Source organism: Polistes fuscatus, unplaced genomic scaffold, assembly GCF_010416935.1.
Source record: "Polistes fuscatus isolate 324 unplaced genomic scaffold, CU_Pfus_HIC Scaffold4, whole genome shotgun sequence".
Lineage (NCBI taxonomy): Eukaryota > Metazoa > Arthropoda > Insecta > Hymenoptera > Vespidae > Polistes > Polistes fuscatus.
The window spans coordinates 6032602-6054995 of record NW_025113118.1 but is presented as its reverse complement, the minus strand read 5'-3'; the positions used below and the strand labels follow the sequence as shown (position 1 = coordinate 6054995).

At 27.9% G+C, this 22394-nt stretch overlaps 3 protein-coding genes and 1 long non-coding RNA gene across 4 annotated transcripts; 2 read left to right on the top strand and 2 right to left on the bottom strand.

Moving 5' to 3' along the window:
- Window positions 1-84: 84 nt before the first annotated feature.
- Window positions 85-3525, bottom strand: LOC122521291. The gene is made up of 6 exons (XM_043641873.1): window positions 1660-3525; window positions 1184-1586; window positions 901-1067; window positions 680-821; window positions 452-594; window positions 85-341 (listed from the first exon to the last, which is right to left on the bottom strand). Exons 1-6 carry the CDS (start codon window positions 2803-2805, stop codon window positions 117-119), a joined length of 2226 nt encoding a protein of 741 aa, XP_043497808.1. The 5' UTR covers window positions 2806-3525; the 3' UTR covers window positions 85-116.
- A 386-nt stretch (window positions 3526-3911) lies between these two features.
- On the top strand, window positions 3912-19849 carry LOC122521294 (serine/arginine repetitive matrix protein 2). The gene is made up of 10 exons (XM_043641877.1): window positions 3912-4080; window positions 4751-4988; window positions 5746-5850; window positions 10305-10586; window positions 12525-12650; window positions 12928-13006; window positions 13909-13964; window positions 14062-16173; window positions 16545-16718; window positions 18281-19849. The coding sequence occupies exons 2-10, from the start codon at window positions 4759-4761 to the stop codon at window positions 18432-18434; spliced, it is 3318 nt and encodes a 1105-aa protein (XP_043497812.1). The 5' UTR covers window positions 3912-4080; window positions 4751-4758; the 3' UTR covers window positions 18435-19849.
- On the top strand, window positions 6442-7326 carry LOC122521295. The gene is made up of 2 exons (XR_006304733.1): window positions 6442-6818; window positions 7024-7326. It is a non-coding gene; the product is annotated as an uncharacterized LOC122521295 (long non-coding RNA).
- A 1143-nt stretch (window positions 19850-20992) lies between the features above and the next one.
- Window positions 20993-22362, bottom strand: LOC122521292 (peroxisomal membrane protein 2). Its single transcript, XM_043641874.1, has 5 exons — window positions 22083-22362; window positions 21865-21960; window positions 21409-21556; window positions 21212-21331; window positions 20993-21123 (listed from the first exon to the last, which is right to left on the bottom strand). The coding sequence occupies exons 1-5, from the start codon at window positions 22178-22180 to the stop codon at window positions 21016-21018; spliced, it is 570 nt and encodes a 189-aa protein (XP_043497809.1). The 5' UTR covers window positions 22181-22362; the 3' UTR covers window positions 20993-21015.
- Window positions 22363-22394: the final 32 nt, after the last annotated feature.

The window sequence follows — 22394 nt, the reverse complement described above, 5'->3', positions numbered from 1 at the left end:
TAATGTCCAATGCATTATACATAACAGTATCATTTTATTTTACGGAAAGAATACTGTATTTATTTTTGATTAAACTACAAAATGTAACTCGAAATATAACTTTATTTAAATTAATGTCAAATGTGATTATTGGTGGAACATATGTTTGTAAAGGAATAAAATGTGGGATACTGTATCGCGGGCAATTGATTGTTTACACAATTGAGCCACAAATTTGCACAGGTTACATGATAATTATTTTCATTATAAATTATTTTGTCACTAGTAATGACTGTTAAACAGAGCGCGCAAGAAATGCATTCTCCTTGATGAAGAGGCCAAGTTGGTAGTTCTGTTACAATCTACAATAATATAGAAAGTATACTTGTTGAATTAATAAATATATATTTGTATAGTTATATTATGTTAGATGTGTTAGTGTGAGGGTGTATCTATGTATATAATTTCTTACTGGTATATTTGCATAAAAGGGTTCCATTTCTGCCCAAATTCTATCAATATCCATAAGAAGATCATCAAATCCAATAATATTTATATCCATTTCTTTATAAGAAAAATTGACTCGTCTACAAACTGCTGCAACTTCAGCTAAATCTATAATAAAAAGAGATATTTTATATTTAATATTACTATATTTATCTATATATTGCTTTATAAAAGGATTACTGAAATTACTTACTGCAAAGAAAATTATATCCTTGCGCAGTGTTTAATACTTCATTTAAAATAACTTCAGATGTTATGTTATTAAAAATATTAGCTGCAATCTGTAATAGTGAAATACAACTTTCCATATATTGTTTCCATTCCCAATAAACTGTCTGAAAAATATTATACATGTATATAAATATATACATTCATTTTTATTTTTCTATTCAAAATTTACTGATATTCTTGTACCTGTTGCGTAATTTGGGCTATTTGATCTTCTTCTGAATTTGTAGGTAAAAAAGACTTTAGATCTAAGCTAGGAACAGAACCTGATCTTGTTATAGTTCGATCAGATATTCCATTTATCAATTCTATACTATTAAGAGATATAGCATCTTCCATTTGAATAGGTTTACCTGAATGAAATTTAATAATAATTAATTTTTTATATAACCATCCATTAGAAATATTTCTTATATATATATATATATAATGAAAATGTATAATTAAATATTTATATATATTGTCATACCTGGTTCAATCTTAGGTTCAAATTTTTCATTAATTCTTTGTACTTCAACATTGTTTTCAAATTGGACATTGTTCAAAGATTTTGAAATATCTTCTATAACATCAATACCTGCTGTATTATTATCATTGCTATTTGTAAAAGATTTTGATTCAAATTCTGTTATTGTATCTCCAAAATATCCAGGGCTCGATTTATCCAAAATAAGATTAATATCAGTAACTATTGTTTGTTCAGCAGAAACAAATTCTCCAAATTCATCATTTGATGCAGTAGAATCAACGGAGTTTATTTTGTTTGATTCTGATGTTTCATTTACTAATGCACGCAGTGCACTATATTTATCTTCCGTAGATTGTAAATTCATTAAGTCTCTTGGATCAGATTTTATCTCTTTAATATCAGCCTGCAAAAAGAATTATTATTTTAAATGATAAATATTCTAAATGATATATGTTTAATTAATTTTTAATATATACCTTATCAGCAGATTCTACTTTACATATAACAGATCTATTACCAGATAATTGTGCATTTTCTAATATATTAGTTTTAAGACTTTTCATAGTTTCCCCATCTTCCTTTGGTAAATCATTATTTCTTATAATAGTATCTTTTAATATTACAGTTTTCGACTGATTTTTTATTGCACATTTGGGAAATAATTCTGATAAACGTTCTAATGATAAATTTTGAGAGACAGGATTTAAAGATGATAAAGAAGCATGCGTTTGTGGATGAAAGTTCATAGTTTTAGAATTAGTATTATTTCTTTTAGGTTTCTCAACTGGTTTCTTAACACCTAAATTATGATTTGCTAATCTACTTCCAATTGCGGAGCCTTGTTTCATATCCCAATTAGATATGCTAGGCGCATTATTGACAATAGGTGCGCTTTGAAATTCAGAAAAATCATCATTATTATCCAACGTACACGTATTACTTTTTGTTTCCAAACGAATTTTATTATATTTGGAATAATCTTTAAGACAAGTATTTGAATTAGAACTTATCATTAATGTAGAAGACATTTCATTGTCTAAATAAGGTGTCTTCTCTGATACATTTGATATCGGTAAATTGGAATCAAATGCAAATTGGCCAGTTTTAGTTATTTTCCCTTTAATTTCGGACGTATATTTTTCTTCTAAATTCATAAATCTATTATTAGATTCTTCCTTCTTATTAGCTTGATATTTTGATAAAGGATTAACGACATGCATTGCAGATTGCACATTTAATACACATTCTATGTTTAAATAAGGAATTGGCGGAAATGGAAGTAAATGTAAAATGTCTAAGCTATTAAAGGTATAAGATGCTTGTGCAGCAGCGACAAGAGCAAGTACGATATAAAGTTCTTGTTCCGTAAGTTGTCCAGCATATTTTTGATTCGCTAAATTCCATATATGACCTAACACTTCCATCGAGAGTTGGCTCGTAAGTAATAAAGGAAATACTTTATTAGTGTCGACTAAAACTTCCGTCTGCAATCCATTAGATTTAATTCTATCTTCTCTTACCGATTCCCATACAATTTTATATATCGGTGGTAAAATGGCAGAATTAGCCCACAGCCAAGTTGGTAGCTGATTTAATTTTTTATCCATGTGAGTTTTATTCATTTTGTTATCAGTGGAGTTAAACTTTGATAAATATTTTCATTAATCCAACAACTTGTCAATAAAGGACAATTTTTTTTGTATTAGCATTTTTTGTGTTAAAAGATATATCATTGTTTAATACATCTAATATAATAAATAAAATATATAGCATCGCGTTAAATGTCATTAGACACATTGCCCATAAAATATTATAGAATTTTATGAATATTTCGTTAAAATACATATACATCACATATTTCTGTACTCAACACAGCTGGCTCGCCCTTTTTAACATCACTAAAGTAGTACACAAATCCAGGAATTATTATTATTCATTGTAATAGACAAAAAATATCATCATATGAATGAACAAAATATTTCATGACTTTATGGTATATTCAATACTTTTTAAAGACAAATTATATTTCCTTTAAACTATACTCGAAAATTTGTTGATATACATAACTATAAAGAAATACAAACTAGATACGTGCATACACGTATAATACTTCCGCGTACAGCGCTTTAACAGTTTGTACTGACGTCATATTAACAATTAAAAAGAAATTACTCTTATATCAATTGACACACGATTGCGAGGGATGACGACGACGAATAATTTATTAAATTTTGTATAATTTCATATCTTTTAATTATTTAAATTGATTCCGAAATATAAATATTTTTGGATAGATAAGAAATTATAACCAGGAGCGTATTAACTCATCGATTATTGGTAAACATTTAATTAATTTATAATCAGTATTATTCATATTTTTATTAGTTATGCAAATAAATTATAAGACAATATATGAAAATTATATTGTAAGAATATATATTTTGAGAAAGATATTTTATATGTATATAAATAACATGTAAAAGTTTAAAAGGGTTATTTTTTGCGAATTGTTAATTAGAATAATTTTATTGTATAAATGTACAAAAATAAAAATAGAAAAAAATAATTAAATATTGAACATGATATATTGGACTTGTAAAAATTTTATTCGTTAAAATTAATTAGAATATAAAACATTTCTTGAAACGTAAAATAATTGATGACATGCGTACTAATAATGTCATCTTCTTAGGTCTAATATGGTGCCACCTTGCGTTGAAATTTGCTAGTAGTTGTGTTATAACGGCAACGCTATACAAAACGTGGAGTGTTATTCGCGCTTTATTTTCGGGATTGATCATTCTTGAATATAAGTTTACGTGATCTGTATATAATATAGGTAGAATTCTTGATATCTTCATTGATTTCTACGCAATAACTCGGATGAAGTTTGAAACGTAAGTTATTTAAAATGTATTTGCGTCAGAAGTTATTCGATCAATAATTTGCGTTTGCTTTATTCTAACCTATCGTTTAGTTCTCTCTTCTTCTTCGTATTATATGTTATTTCTTTTTATACCACTTTTTCTATCATAAGGTAGCTAATTATTTTTCTTAAAACTTAACTTTCTTAAAACTCTTAAATTTTATAGATTAAGTTTAAATCTATGGAATAGTCAATTTCTAAATATTTCTCTCTCTCTTTCTCTCTCTTCTTTCTCTCTCTTCTTTCTCTCTCTTCTCTCTCTCTCTCTCTCCCTCCCTCCCTCTCTCTCTCTCTTTCTTTTTTTCTCGAGGTATGTAGTGTATTTTTGATTAATAGATCCCCCTCTTCCACGTGTGTATATATATTCGTGACACACATTACTTTAACATTAAATAAAGTTTAATGGAGAACAATATAATAACATTTAATAACAATATTTAAGTATTCATATAACTGTATAGATTATATTTGCAAAATGTAGAATTTTTAGGTTATGAAATTAAATATTTCAATAATACAAAAAGGAAAGAGAAAAACAGTAAATATTCCAAATAATAAATCACTTATATTCAATTAATGTTATCATATAATTATATATGTATTATATAATAGATAGTTTATAAACAATTTTTATTACTTAGGCTATAAAATGTATAATGGTATTGGCCTACAAACACCTCGTGGATCTGGAACCAATGGACATGTTCAAAGAAACTGGGCTATTGTACGTAAGACGAAGGACAAAGTTAATTACAAAACTGATGAAGGAAAGATAGAACAAATAAATAAACAACCTAATAAGGAGATTCTCGATCATGTCAGAAAGAGGAAAGTTGAAGTTAAATGTGCAGAATTTGCTGACGTTTTGGAAGAACAAGGGTAGATATATTTTTATGCCCTTTTTTTATTATATTTTTATTGTTTATATTCATGTATAATCATTCATTTGACACCATTGATAAGATGAAACTACAAAAATGTTTACTTTGTACAGGGTGATTCTTGAAACTGGCACTAATCATTGTACTTTTTTAAAGTAAAAATAGAAAAAGATGATAGAGGAAAAAATTTAATAGCATAATGCGGCCTAACTTCTTATTTTATATTTGGATGCACCAATGCATCTGCCAGGTGCAATCGCACTTTACTCTTTAATGCAATCTAATTTTTTTTTTTTTTTAAACAAATCTATCCCTTTTGTTATTTTGCGGATAAAAGTACTAACCCAACTAAAAAAAATATATCAAAATATTTATACTGTACGAGATATTTGACGTTTTATATCGGTTTGTTTGCATCAATGCGTCCACGTCAAAAATAATAAAATAGGAAGCTAGGACGTATTATGTCATATGATTTTTTCCTTTATTATTTTTTCTGTTTTTACTTTAAAAAAAGCAGTAGCTTGTTTTAGTTTCAAGAATAACTCTACATAATAATTTTTAATATCGAAGCATGATTTGATTTTAATATCAGTAAAAACAAGAAAGCATTATATAGGATTTTTTTGCTATTTTGATTGTTTTTTTATTTAGTTTTTAATATTTACAATTATTTAGTTAAATTTTAGCAAGTATATATATATATGTTATGCTAATTAAAAATTTACTAACGATTATAAAATTCATTTTTACAGATTCACAAACGAAGAAGTAACAAAGAAAGTTGAATCTTACCGTTTGATGTTAATGGGAACAGAGATGAAGACAAATGCACCACGTGACGAATTTGGCCGTATAAAGTAAGTTTTCTTCCTGCTATCGAACATTTCCTTAAATATTTATTTTTTAGAATTATTTAAATAGAAGAAATTACTATTACATTTTTTTATTATTGCAACAATATTTTTGTTTAATCGCTTGAAAAAGTATTATAATCTTTTCTTAACGTTAACTTGGATAAAATCGAATATATTCGCGATTGTTCTGCAGAAGATTAAAAAGGTTTCTTTCCAAGGCCTTTCGTACATAAACCTACATCGTTATAGGATTCATATTTGACATTGTGTCCATATTGCAAAATATCGTTGCAATTCAATGATAATAATATTATTTATATAAATATATTAATAATATTTATATAATAATATTAGACAGAATTTACGTTTTTCAAGTAAACCTATAATCAATGATTTGTACAGAGAAAATCTATACAAATCATTCATACATTTATATTCATACAAGCAAGGAAGCTATATATTAATTCGTATATTTTTAAATAAAAATCTCTATTAAGACACAATTTTATCAAATAATTAACAAAGTATATCATTTGGATTAGTAATACAATATTTTATCAAGAATAGAAATTTCCATTTCTCTCTTTCTGTTATTCTAGTGTAATAGGATAGATTAATCAATTAATTAAAATTGAAAGATTATTAAAGGGGTTGTATACACCCTATTTTCCTTCCTTCCTTGTTTGGGTCATATCGACGTATTCTATAGCGCCGGCGCTAATCGTGAGAAGGAAGGGAGGGTGGAGAGTTGGGGAGATGGAGATGGGTGAAGAAAAAGGGGGTAGTTGGAGGGATGTGTAAGAGACGACGATACGAGTTTATTCTATCATTCGAGGGACGCTATCGCAGTGCGAGAATGGATCGCGAAGATGCGACGCTATGCGTCAAGAAATATCGACGAAACCATCGTAGAAATATCGAACATTGAAAAGATCAACAAAACAACGGACAGAAATTAAAATAAACATAATGTAATCGTATAATTAACGTAAAATCACAAAAGTCTTCCATTACTATATTATATATATATATACACATAATATCGATATATATACATATATAGATACATAGATACATATATATATATATAGATATATGTATATATATATATATACACATACATATATATATAGATATATATATATATATATTTATATATACTTATGTATATATTAGATATTAAGTGTTAAGATCGTGTTGAGAAAAGTGCTACGTTAGATTTCTAATGAATGTGCTAATAAAAAAGTGATATTTCTAATGTGAACACAAGCATCTTTCTTCGAAAAATCTTGTATACAAAAATTAAAGGAAATTTCTACAAGAAATATAAATCGTAATATCCGATTTACTCTGAATGGTAAGAAGAATGTTTTTTATTTGATATAAAAAAAGAAGAAAGAGAAGAATATTTAGCAGAGAATCTTGATAATATATGTGAAGAGAGAAGAATGTGCAAAACGTCGATATTGAGAATATAAATGACGAAGAGATGAATAATATTAACGTTCCAGATATCCGAAAATAAAGGATTCGACAATAGCTAGTGTGCCTGATCCAAAGTCTTCCTTATTATTTAAGCTGGCGATCTCAATGATCTAATAATGTTTGCGTCTGTATGTGTATAATTAATATACATATAATTATATATATATATTATACATATAACAAAAATATATATATATATATATATACACGATAAGAAAATCATTATAAAAAATAAGGAGTAAGTATTATGTGAGTGAAATTATAGTTAAAATATAATTAAAAATAATGATGAAGATGATATCAAATTGTTGAGATAAAAAAAAATCTCGATTGAGATAAATAAAATAAGACAAGAAAGAGAAATATATAGATGCATTGGATGAAGAAAATAAATTTAAAAGTAACATCGCACACAAACGTTTCCGGCGTTCTCAGCAAATAATTGTTCTACCCAGAGAAAGCAAGAAGATTTCGAATACAAAAGGCTTTCTTGAAAGTTTCTTTGAGTGTATGTGTTTGTGTTCGTGTATATATATATATATGTGTGGGGGATGAAATGAGTACAATAAAGGAAGGAAAAGCATTACGCTCGCTATCCTATTCAAAGTCTTGTTACACTCGTTTCTTACTCTCTCTTACTATCTGAACTATTACAAATGCCTTTCATATCAAACTGGGTTTCATTTGATGTGTGTCTTTTTCAATCTCATCATCTTCATCATCTTGATACTAATTGTAACATTGAAACTGAAACATTTAGTTTCCTTTCTAATCTCTTACAATAGAGATGAAATATAATCGAAGATCAATTTATTCTCAATTAATTGAAATATAATTTGGGAAGAGTTTATTTGTGTGTATATTGGATACAGATATATAAATATTTTTAAAAAATATCCTGCAAAAGGGAATGAAGAAATAAAAGAAAAATATCTTCTTTACTTACACTGAAGATTCAAACAAGGATATATTTGTTTAAATTTTTATCTCCTATAATTGAGATTATATGTAACCGAAGATCAATTTATTTTCAACGAATTTGAAGACTCTATTGCATTGAACGCAAATACAATGAAATATTTTAAAAAAGAATTAAAATAACGTTTCGAAAAGAAGATATAAAGACATAGCAATATTTATTTGAAAAAGCAACTTCAACAACTACTTTTAGTCATTCAAAAACGAAGTTGTTATTTTTATATATTATATCATTAGAGGGTAATGACTATGTCTACAACAACACCTACATCAACGCAAAAAGTAGCCCGAGGACGAGGGCCGGCAGATGGTCGTGCGTTTTTTGAAACGTTATGGCGTGGTAATTTTTTCCTCGATCGACAAAAAGTTTTCAAACGTGGCCGTAAACGTAAACTACAAGCATTAAATGAAAAGAAACGTGCCCAATTACAAATGCGACAACATTGTTGTTGCTGTCAACGTATACAACTGCACCTTCTTGCCGGACGGGGAAACAATGTTCGCTCCGTTGTTAGGTAAACTTTTAGCGATATTCCATTGTTTATGGCCTAGTAGAACAACAGAATAATCAAACGTTTTTATTTTCTTTTTTTTTGTATAATAATTCATATAACGTCAAAGTTATAATACAATTCTTTTCTATTCATTGTAAATCTTGGTATGTTTAAATTAATTTATATAAATGTCGTAGATACAAAATAGTAATATTCGATTTAATGAATTAAAACAAAATTATTTTCTATAAAAAAATAAGTATTTTTGAATTATATATACATATAAATACAAATACAATTTTTGGATATTTGATTTGATTACAAAAAAAAAAAGAAAAAAATCTAATGATTTAATTTTTGTACTCATGCAAATAATAAAAATGATTTGAATTTTTGAGGTACATTTTAATATTAGAAAATTTTTAAAAAATTTTCTATATGAGATATCTTCAAGAAAAAAGAAATATTTTAAAAAACCCTACGCACATACACACAGACACACACCAAAAATAAAAATAAAATAATTTTTTTTCTTTCGATGAGAGAGAGGGAGAGAGAGAGAGACTACTAATCGAATTTCGAATTTACTCGTACGTAACAAACGAATGGTGCGAAAGGGATAGCGGAAAAGTGTATACCACCAGCTGGATTGTATTGATCCGTAGAGTCGCGAGCATTGGGGGGCGAACGTAGGGGTGGTTTGAATGCTCTCCTCTCCTCCACCCCCAGTCCGCTGCACCCTTTACCCCTACTCCAATCTCTTGTCGTTCGAAGCTTTCATTCTCCGCAAAGAAGGGAAACAGTTCGGCGGTTCCTCGGGTATTCTACGTTCTTTCTCCCTCTTCCTTTCTCTCTCTCTCTCTTTCTCTCCATCTCTATCTCTATGTTATGTCACTTTTCCTCCTCCACGTCCTCATACTCCTCCTTTTCATCCAAATTCACCTTCAGCAGCAGCAGCAGCAGCACTACCACCCATACCATTTCCTTTTTTGCCACTAGTAATCTTCGTCATTGTTATCCATCGTCATCATTGGAATCTCTTTAATAATATCCAACTGTTTCATTTGGTCCTCTCTTGTTTTCTTCGATCCATTCATTTGAATAAACCGCCAGTGAATATTTCAATATAACAATAATAATTATAGTATTAATAATAATAGGTATAATAATAAAGAGAAGAAAGTTTTATCAACAATGACTGTTAAAATATCGTCGCGGTAGGTTTATACTTTATATTTAAAATCACGATAAAATTAATAGTTGTTGTGTTATTGTTAATGTTATTATTATTATTATTGTCTCTCGTAAATTTATTTTTTATTATTATCGACCTGATCAAAATGCCAATATTGAAATTATTCTCATTAGTGTCGTTATTTTAATTTTTAAAATATATACATTACTTACAATTATTTATTTTTGATTAACCATGTTAATAATGATTATAAAATGCAATTTTTAAAGAAAAAACAAATCTTATTTAAAACGATGAAATTTCAGCGTTCGAGAAACGCATCAGATAGCTGAGGCACAACAAGAAAAAAACGCTAAATTACGGGAAGCCTTTGGAATATCAGAATTCTTCGTGGAAGGAAGTAGCCTAGATCCAGAAAGGCGAGCACGAGAAGCCGAAGCAAGAGCCGCAGCGAACAAGGTTTACGAATTAGTTCGTACTCCTAGCCCTGCTCCGGATACTACCTCTGCTCCAGAGAAGAAGAATAAAAGAAAACGTTCTGGTAGCACATCCAAGAAGAAAAAAGGAAAGAAGCATAAAAAAGAAAGGTATAAAACAATAAACTGTGCAGAAGTCAATGGAGACTGGACTCGGATGTTTGCTATATTTTATTGTTAGATGTGTACACACACACATATTATATATCTATACATGTTATATATATATATACACACGCGCGTATATCTATGTGTGTGTGTGCGTGAGAAGGCAGAGAATGAAACAGTATATATATGAATATTTATAAATATTTTTATAAAAAAAAATATATATATATATATATACACATGCATACATAAATTTATTGGATTATAATATTGATATTATGCCGTCGTTAATGAATTATCACGAAAAATATTAAAAAAAAAAAAAAATAAGAATCTTCAATATTCCTTAATAGTATCAACGCGGTGACATATACGAGTCGAGGCTCCAAGACTGCACAATCCTTACTCCTTGTAGTTCCCTTCATTTTTTCTTAATTAATTATTCATTTATCGCAATTATCCACTCGTTCATTTGCTTATTATTACACGTCAACTTATCGGATTCTTGAATCATTACTCGCCTACTATTTCATGCCCCATACAACTTTCTCTGTTTCAAACAGAACTAAGGAGGACTGAATGCCTATCTAATAGGCTTTTAGTTGGTAAGTATGGATGTCGCGTACATTTAACGAACAAAAAAAATTAACGTTTCAATAAATAATATGTCTTTGATCGCGAAAGAAATTGTCAAATTGTTGCATTTTTTTCATTGAGTATTAAGGTGTCCTTTATCAAAATGTGTATAGGCGCGAAATTTAAACTATTATTAATATTATTCCATTTATTGTAATGATTTTTCCTTAGAGGTAAATGTTTGTTGCATTTTATTTATTCTTGTTTTAAATCTAATTAATAATAATACATATCTCTTCTCTTATCTTTCATTAATTTCAATCTCTAAATAATTAAAACAACATCATTCGAATATCATTGGCAAACATTTACCTGGCGTACAACACTAAGCACAGGTTTAATATAACGCACAATTACGTTGCGTACTACATTCATGCATTTCTATCTTTGTTGTTGTTATCGATAAAGCTTGTTGTTAATGTCATCTCTCTATTTTTTTCTGACAAGTCCGTCCCTATCGATGGTTATCAAGGTAATGCTAATCCCATATTATAACAATACTCCTCATACTTTGTATACTTGTCTTTTTCTCAAATTTTTTTTTGAAAGATTTAGTTTTCTATACAAAAAAAAGATTTCATTTATTATTATTTATTATTTATTATTTATTATTATTATTATTTATAGCTTTTATAGAAAGTGTTTTTAGAAGAGAGGCAATGAAAAAAAAAAACTAAATCTTTCAAACAAACAAAAAATTAAAAAAGAATATATTTAAAAAAGCAAACAAATACTCTTATGTAGTCAATTCATTATCTATGTATAGCTGGAACATTGTGACTTTTCACCTGTGCATTTATCGTTGTTTTACGTCTTTATTATTTTCTTTCACTTGGAATTGCAGTGATATATTAATCCTCACGGAAATTATTTATGAAAGTAATTATTATACACTGCACTACCAAAAGTTATTATCTAAGTTCGATATTTTTGTTTAATCTTTTTTTTTTTTTATTTTTTCAATTTTGGACTATAACTCCAATACTCAAAGAATTTAGTGTGTAAAATTAAATTGGCAATATATTTTCTCACTCGATTATTATTCGCTGTTATATACATGTGGTTAAAAGTATTAAGCGTGATGAGGTAGCTTATGCAGAGTTAGAGTGAAATACTCGTTTGTATATATACATATATATATACTACAAAGGCTTTCTTTATTGTCAGCACAAGGTATGCACTTGTCGACAGGAAGACGCCCACTGCAAGAATTAATAAATATATATATATAAATATCATTAAAAACAAATTCATAACAATTATCTACGGAGAATCTTTTAGGCTAATGCAATATGAATTTCATAGGTCAGAATCTCCAAGAACGTCTAAGAAGAAAGAAAAAGCTAAGAAAAAGAAAAAGGAGAAAAAACACAAAAAGGTAGAGGCCAGTTCTTCTGACAGTGATTCCAGTGATGATACCGAAGAAAGCTGGTAATTATTATACGCATATTTATATGAAAATATGAAATTATAGTAATAATCAAATAAGAAAGAGAAACGTAAAATTGGGAGTGAGAATCAAAGTAGAGAAAAGTAAGAAAGAAGAAGGAGAGGGGAGAGCGAAGTATAATATAAGAAATTATGTTAGAGAGTTGTGGAGGTGAAAGTCTTGTAATCTTTGGGATGTAATAAATATATATATAGAATACATATAGAAATAAGAAAGAAAGAAAATAATCTAAATATTATTTTATATGATTTTTTATAGTTCGTCCGAAGCTGAATCAAAAAAGAAGAAGAAGAAGAAAAAGAAGAAAAATAAAGCTGAAGGAAAAGAAAAATCAGAGGTAAGAAATAATGTTGTAATATTTAAAAAAAAGATTCAAAAAAATGGAAAAAAAAAAAAAAAGAAATAGTATGTGCAAAATTTCCCCTGCTCTTTTTCTATAACGCACGCATGAATACGGATACACGATAAACGAGCAAACGCAGAAAGGTGAAGCATGTAATGCCACAGCATGCAATATTTTAATTTTGTTATATTGAATTAGTTGCGAATTTACATTAAATTTATCCACATATTTTTATGTTTATATTTATTTTCTAATTTGATACGATTCGTGATTCGCTCCATTTAATTATCTTTTAACATTTTTATCTGATTTTTCAAGTTAACAGTCATTATTTCTAAGTATAAATCTCGGTATGTTTGTAATTATCAGCGCCATTTGACAGGATACATTCCCTAAGTGAGTACCAGATATGCCGCTACTCGTGTATTATACGTATTAACAAATTTATTATTTGTACGAATGTGTACGAATTTTTATGATTGTATTTATGTATATTTCACATATTCGTTTTGTAACAAGCACTATCTATTATTATTATTATGCAATAATTTAGTTTAGGAAATTGCTTATTCTTAAACAAATACTCGTATTATAAGAGATATGTGTACTCGTATTATAAGAGATATATATACACATATTATTTATTTTTCATTTACGTTACAATTAGCTTCTGTCTCAATATCGTTAATGTATTATTATTATCAATATTTCAAGTTAATTTATTTAAAAAAATAATTAGAAAAGGAAGAAAAGACATTAATGTATTAGTTAAAGAAGAATAAAAATATTAAAGATATTATAGGAATAAGCAGATTTCTAAGAATAAGCAGTTGCATGATTGATGTAAGATTATTAGTTTTATGACTTTTATTAATATATAGTTTATTTTTTTATAGAAGAAAAAAGCAGCGTTAAAGAGGAAACATCAGTCAACGGATAGCTCTACGGACAAGTAAATGAAATATTTTCTATTCTATATCTAATATAATTTGTCTTTTGAGAGTTCTGTTATAAATAAAGTTAATTATGTTATTTCTAATTTATTTTAGTTCACCAGAGAGGCCAAAGAAAAGTGCGAAACATGATAAAGTCGTTATAGAGAAGAATGCAGCAATCGATGAAAGTGAAAATGTTACTAAAGAATATAAAGTGAATAGGTCTCCAAAAAAACCTGTGGAGAGATCATCTCGCAATGAAACACCACCAATAAAGAAAAGGGAATCATCTGCAAAGAAAACTATTAATGCAGATAAAAAAGACAAGTCACCACCAATACTACATAAAACTCCACCACCTAGACGTCATAGATCTCCGTCTAGAGGAAGAACGGATAGAGGAAGATCTCCGAGAAGATATTCGAGATCACGACGCGTTACGTCATCACCAAGAAGAAGAAGGATTTCAAGATCACCACGACGTCACAGTAACAGATTTTCTATATCAAGAAGTAGAAGTCGTTCAAGATATGATCGTTATGGATCAAGGCGTAGACTATCTCCAATACATAGACGTAGGAGATCAGATTCTCGTAAAAGATCTAGATCTCCAAGAAGACCAAAAGAAAGAAGAGACAAATCACAGGAACGTCGTAGAAGCCGTACTAAATCAAAAAGTAGATCTAGACGATCGTCTTTGAGTTATTCACCGGTGCGTAAAAATCCGGAACGTTATAAGGATATATTAGAAGATAAGAAAAAACGTGAACAACAAAAGAGAGATCGTGATAATAGACCAAAATCTCGGTCAATATCAAAAAGTAGAAAATTACAGCAAATGATTACTCCCCGAGTAAGTTTGAGATCTTCTAGCGAAGATGAAGGTGATATAGTAGACGATGAACCTAAGCAAGAGGATGAAGAAAAGATTAAAGAATTAAACACATTGAAACGTTTACAATGTGGATTGGCTGCTAAGGCTAGAGAAACATTAGGGAAAAAAGTGATAAGTCCTGTTAAAGTTAAATTGGAAAAGAAAGAAGAATCAATTTTCGACATAGCATTACCCGTGGAACCACCAAAACAAATTGAAGAACCAACCAATTCTTCTTCTTCTTCTTCTTCTAAAGAAAAATTAATCTCACCTGTACACTTGCTTCCTGTTGTACAATCACCGGTTTCCAGTCGATCACCTTCACCAGCATTACCATTGACTCGTGAAGAAGCTGCAATCAAAATTAGATCACCAAGTGAATCACCACCGCCCTTATCGCAAACACCATTGGATAAAACTACTCCTAAGTCACCAGTTATTTCAACAACAATGGCAACAATATCGATAACACCAACAACGACAACAATAAAACAATTTTCTTCAGGCTCTAGTAATACCAAGAAAAGTTCTCCAATAATTCTCCAAAGACCTTCTCCAAAAAGTAATTCTTTGACGCACTCGCCATCTACTATGATTTCTCACAAAGATATTATGATAAAATTAAGATCTCCAAGTGAATCACCACCATCCTTACCAAGCGATACCATTCACAAATCTGACACGAGATCTAGATCTCCAAGTTTATCAAAGAGAAATTCTCCAATAGCAAGAAAACATTCTTTGAGAGATAAATCATATTCCAGATCTCGATCGAGGTCATATACAAGGTCGTTATCTTTGGAGAAGAGGTCTTCCACATCACCAAGACACCGTTCAAGATCTTTATCAAGAAATAGATCGCATTCGCGTGCTCGTAGTAAAAAGTCAATATCACCAAAGCACAGACCCTCGAGATCTGTCTCTAGATCAAAGAAATCACCGAGTTCTCTTCAAGCACACTCAAAAAGAATTTCAAGATCAAGATCTTCCTCTAGATCAAAACACTCTCCATCTAGATCCGCTTCTAGATCTAAAAAATCACCTTCTCAGTCACCTGAAAAGTCAAGATCTAGAAGTAGAAGCATATCATTGTCCAAAAGATCCAGAAGCTGTTCTTTATCGAAAAAATCAAGAAGTAGATCACTCTCTAAGGGATCCAGAAGTTGTTCGATAACTAAAAAATCAAGAAGTCGTTCATTGTCGAAAAAATCAAGGAGTCGATCCGCATCTAAAAAATGCAGAAGTCGTTCGTTATCGAAAAAATCAAGAAGCCGATCTAGATCGGCATCTAGGATGTCAAGAGAGAAAAAAAAACGAAGTAGAAGTAGAAGTACATCGCGTTCTTCTGTCAGGTAGGTATTAAATCCTTTCTATATTTACAATTCTTACTCCTCCTATATTTTCTTACATGTTTTGTGTATGCCTTATACATTAGTGCTACCCAGTCTGTTGGATACTTTGGTACTGTCTAAGATACTCGGATATTTACAATCCTTTGAATAATTTTTATTTTTTTATTGGATAATTAAGTTATGATTAGATATCTTTACTTTTTCTATAGAAATATCTATAAATCAACATTCTAAGGTAATAAAAAAAGTACCAGGGTATCCTCCAGATTGTAATATTATTCTATATCTCAAAACAAAATCGAGTATTGAAAATGCCCAAGTTTCTATTTATTATTCTAATTTTGAAATTGAAATGAAAAAATTATGTTTAGTTCGACAAGGCATAGTCGTCGTAGTTTCTCAAGTTCTACACGATCAAGCAGCAGTGCATCAAGCAGATCTTCGCGCTCAACTTCCAGCAGTTCAGGTTCTAGTAGATCCCGTTCACCGTCTATACCACGTCGTCACGGTTCACCTAGTTTTCTTGATAGACGTCGGATTACAAGGTAAATTGTGTAATTAGAAAAGAACAAAATTCTTGCTATTATCATAGCGATATGTTTACACACAAAAAATGCACCAAGGTAAATCTGTAATATCCCTTTTATCATCAACTTTTTCTCTCTCTCACGCGTAGTTTGCTTTTTCTTTTGTTTAAGAATATATTTTTATTTTTTATTTTTTCCTTTCCCTCCATCATGATTATTTCAGTTATTTTTTAATTTAAAAAAAATGACATATCTTATAGATATTATTTACATTGTATTTATTAGCGTACATTATATAAATATATTTGAAAAATAAAATAAAAAATTCTGGAAATATATCCAAAATAATAATAAACAAATTTTTGTCTACAAGTTTTTCTCTTTTTTTTTCTCTTTCTCTATCTCTCTTTTATAAATATTTTTATTAAGTTATTTATATATTATATTAGGTAATTTTCTCTAATACTATTTTGTGTTTGTTATGTCAAACAGGGACAGATCGAGGAGCAGGCATAGAAGATAAAACTATGGCTACACTCAGACATATTTGTTACTTTACTACACAGTTGACATAGCAACTCTTTCATATTGGTCTTTTTTCTTTAAGACAGGAAATAAGTTATTTTGTGATTTCATTTGGAGTTCGCAATTAGCGGAACAATATAACAAAATTGATTATATATATTGAGAAATTGCATAGCTTAATTAATTATAAATGCAAATCAAAGAAATATTGAATTGTTTATTTAATACGCTTTTAAAATAAGTGTAAATGCAGTTGTTTTCTACAATATTTAAATAGTTGTAATTCCGAGTACATTTCTTCTCCTCATATTCTTATAATGTGTCCAACAAAATTTAGACTAAATCAACAAAGTATCCCAGTATTCGCATATACACATTTCTTTTTTTTATAAAAACCAAAAATTATGTTTCATTATAATTTTTCCTTTATATATATATACTCATTATAAATGTTATGTAGATGTAGCATGTGTGTATTTTCTTTATAAGTTATTGTAAATTTAAATATTTACAGTAGAAATTGAAATCCTTTTTATTTTATTTTAAAGTCGAACACATGAAAATAAAATATTCATTTATCTTAGTATTTTAAGTGCTTCTTTTTAGTACGATCATATTATTTCACTGTGTTTATAAGTAGAAAAAGAAATATATAGTTATAATTTTTACAAAGGTAAGTAACACACATTTTTTTTTTGCATGATTCACTTTCACAAATTGCATGATTCGTTTCATAAGCATGCTCGCAGAAAAGGCAGTTCGATTGAAATAATAATGACAATTAAATAATAAATAGTATATATATATATATATATTTAACAATGCTAACAAAGTAATATGTATTAATATGATAATATATTATCAAAAATTATTTAATGATATTTCTCATTCGTGTTAATTTAATAATTAAGATGTAACTCATAACATTTTTATGCCGTAACACAATTGATATATAATATATAATAAATATAATTTATAATCTCATTCAGAATTCACATTGGGGAGCTATATAAGTCCCTCGTTTTTGTCATGATATTTACACTCATTAATTTTAGTGCCAGGAAACGACCGATTCCATATCATCGACCAACTCCAACGCCGCCTTCATCACCAAGTAGTTCAGAGAGCAGTAGACGCAGTAAATGGTCGAGTCCAAGTCGTCGATCAAGCTGCTCTCCGAAGAGTCGAAGTCCATCTTACACGCGTTGAAACGTATTAATCGAATTGTCCTTAAAAAAGAACATAATGTTCCTTTCCTATTGTATCAAATTTGGAATAAGCTCTCTCATTTGTTTGATTATATAATAGCACATACATAACAAAGAGATTGTCCATAATTTGTTACATATTTTATTCTATTCCAAATTTGATAGACATAGTTTAAAATCTTTTTAAATTCATTATGAACAAATTTGCTCTCCCCCTTTAATCTCTTTCTAACTTGGTAATACTCAACAATGGTTGCTCTCATCTCATAATATTATTGATTTAAGTATATTAGTATTATTCCCCTTCCGGATAATTGATCCTTTTTTCAAAAATAAAAAGTAATACTAAGATTATTATAGATCATATTTGTAGTCGATACGATGCATGCAGTTTGGCAGAACAATACTATAAACCACTTTGTATAGTAAAGTAAAGCTAAGTTAATATAATATTTATTTTATTATAATTTATTCGACAACGCGTATCAAAAACGTTGGGAAAAATGATATTTTAATATTAATACTAATGTGCGTAACTTATGAGACTTTTATAAAATAAAGCAGAAAAGTACTTAAGTTATATCTTCTAGTCATGAAGTAATGGAATCTTTATAAAAAAGAATTATGTATGTCCCAACACCATAAACTTGAACATTGTATAAGCAATATAAGAATAGGAGATTATATCATTAATTACATTGATACTAAACATCTTTACACTTTAAGGATTTATATAATGATTTAATCTTTATTATTTCTAAATGAAAAAAAAGAGGAAAATAATAATAATTCTCCATTTTAACTGATAATACTATGTATGTACATCTTAGTAATTACTTGATTGTGTAAAGTTGTTTGTTATATAAACACGTGCTAGTCAAATTTTATGTAATACTAGTGAGAAATTATGTTTTTAAAGATTCAATTTATTTGAAAAATGATTGTAAATCACTTTTTCTGTGCAATGTTTTCCTGCCATTACTTGTATAAAATAGGTGTGCCTATTTTTTAGAAAGACCTTAATTTGATTGGATTTAGTTTAAATTACTTTCTATAAATATAGATAATAGTGTTCACTCTTTAATTTATCTATTTATTAAATTATATATATATATATATATATTAAGCTTTGTCCATGGTAAATATTTGACAAAGCACGGAGGGAATCATAGCAATGAATATTTGTTTGCAATACTCCACTTACCTATACATAAATAAGTCAAATATTATTTGGTTGTAAGACCAGGCAGCGTACCAAAAGACATAACTAGACTCTAGTCTTATTTATTCAAGAGTTAAGTCTTAAAGATGTATGTATAAGGTTGAAAAAAAAATCATGTTTGGAAAATCTACGTTATTTATAAATAGAAGAGACCTGTATAATGTTAGGGCTGAATAAAGTACTATAAAAACATATAAAATATTTAACATCTCTTTCTAATTATTGTTTTAGATGATCATTATATTTATATATCATTCTATTGAAATTTTATAAAGAAAATTCTCATTTTCTATATATATTCGTGGTAGTAAAATAATACGATAAAATTTATTGACACGCATGGAAAAATATTTTTTCTGAAAACAATTTATAACAGTACTTTATACAGTCCTAAATAATATTTGTTTATTGTATAACGACTGATACAACTTATCAAATATATTTGTCAATCGCAGTGGTGATAATGACTATACATATCTATATTATCTATTGATCATTCTTTTAAGTCTTTAAAAAATTTGATATATATAATAGTCTATTCAACTACAGTTATCCCTCCATTTGCGTGAATTCATTTTAATGCGTGTAAATTTCCAGAACTCAAATGTCATCATTACATGCTATGTGAAATTACAAATTTAGGGATCCTTTGTTGTAATTAATTTCGTAATCGTATAAACTTATCTTTCTACCCTAATAAGAGCAAAATATATATTTGAAAATGTGGAACAAATCCTGATTTTAAATGGCTTTTTATGATTCTATTTACGTACTGTTTTCATAGAACTAATTATCAGTATAAATAGAGGTATATCTGTATATCTCTTTAAGTACATCATCTTTTGCTGTAATATATCTTATATTTAGTTAAGTTGAAATCATTAAAATTTTTTCTATTATTACAAACAAACGCTTCCTTTAAGAATCAGAATTAAAATAGATAAGTATCGATATGTATAATTTTTCTCGTATTATTCTAAAGTACACCACTAGCTTTTGACAGCAATATTTGCTGTTTATGATCTAACTGCATCAATTGTTATTACCATTAAAAGAAAACAGATATATATATATATATATATATATCTGATAATACCTGATCATTCCTGTAACATATTCTGTATTGTTGTTGTGTGATTAAATCAAAACTTGAACATTAGTGCCATTTATTTATTACACCAGTAATTACATTTATTTATAAACAATTTGTAAACAATACAATATTATCTTATGAAATTCATTCTAATGAATAGTTTATTTATTAAAATATATGTATATATAGGTATTATTTTTATTTAAATTATTTAATTATTATACATCCATGCGATTAAATTAAAATCAATAGCATTATATTAAAATATTATTTCTTTGAGTTCTTATCAGCAGCAGCAGCTGCTGCTTTTTCACATTTATTAGAGAGATAAATTGACCATATAAAACTGATTAAATCTAATATTAACGTGCGTAACTAAAAGAAAACGATGGGAAAAGATTATTAATATATTAAGGGGAGGAAAAGAGGGAATTAATATTAAATTAAAATTTTATATACATACCAGTAGAGGTACATATTTAACGTTGATGTATTGAAGTAATGTTAAGTATTTCAGATTAGCTAGAAGAACAGGCCAATAAAGTTTGTTTAATTGTTTCTTTGAAGCTTTATGAGATTTACCCTGTTAATAAAATACTATATTAAACTGCTTATATTAAAAAAGATTATATCAATCGTTCATAGGTTAACAAAATTTACCTCTAATCGAGCAAGTGCATATAATGTTAATGCTTGAAAGCAAGGTGTATAAATGAGTCTTTCTATCAGAAGTAAAGTCAACGGATTCTTTACCAGGAAAGATGTGTATGAATAAAAGAAATGTGGTACTGTACCACCTAATAACAATCTGTAAGAATATATAATTATAAATGTCTTAAAATATTAAAAACAAATGTAATATACGCAAAACAGAAAGTAAAGAAAATTGCTAGAGTTATATACATTGTCATATCATTTAACTATCATACAAATTTTTGTCATTTAATAGGGTCAAATTTAATTATTAAGAAAATTTATTTCAATTATAAGAAGTTAAACAAGAATCAATTGTTTTGGAAGTAAAAATTGAAAATATATTCTAGAAGTGAATTTAATCGTTTTGGCTTGTGAACGACTCATATACGTGTATAAATAAATAAAGTATAAATAAATTACCCAAAAAGACCAAATGCAATAAGTTTATCTTCATCTATAAATTTATTTCCACTTAATTTTTGTTGTATTAGGTTTCCCAAAGCATTGATGATGCAGCTAAAAATAGAAAAGTTTTATTAGTTTCTTTTTTTTATGACATTAAAAACATGTAGATATAACTATACATTACAAACATATTGTGTATATATACATATATATATATATATAAATCTAATTACCTTGCAATAGCTTTTGTTTTAATCGGATTAGTATAAAGGTATTGAAAGTACACACTTGTTAAATTAAAAATAATTTCTCTTGGTTTAGAAAACGCCATTTCTAAGAAAATATTTTAAACGAACCTGCAAAACAGATAATCTATTAAACTGTAATAAATATGTAAGCGTTGTTATAATAGTTCGAGAATGTTCTAATAAAAATATTAGCATAAATGCAAAGGTACAAAGTGCAATCATAATTGACATATGTATATACAAAAACAAATCTATCAGGAATAAAATTTAATGACAGAAAAGTTTTTTTAGAAGAAA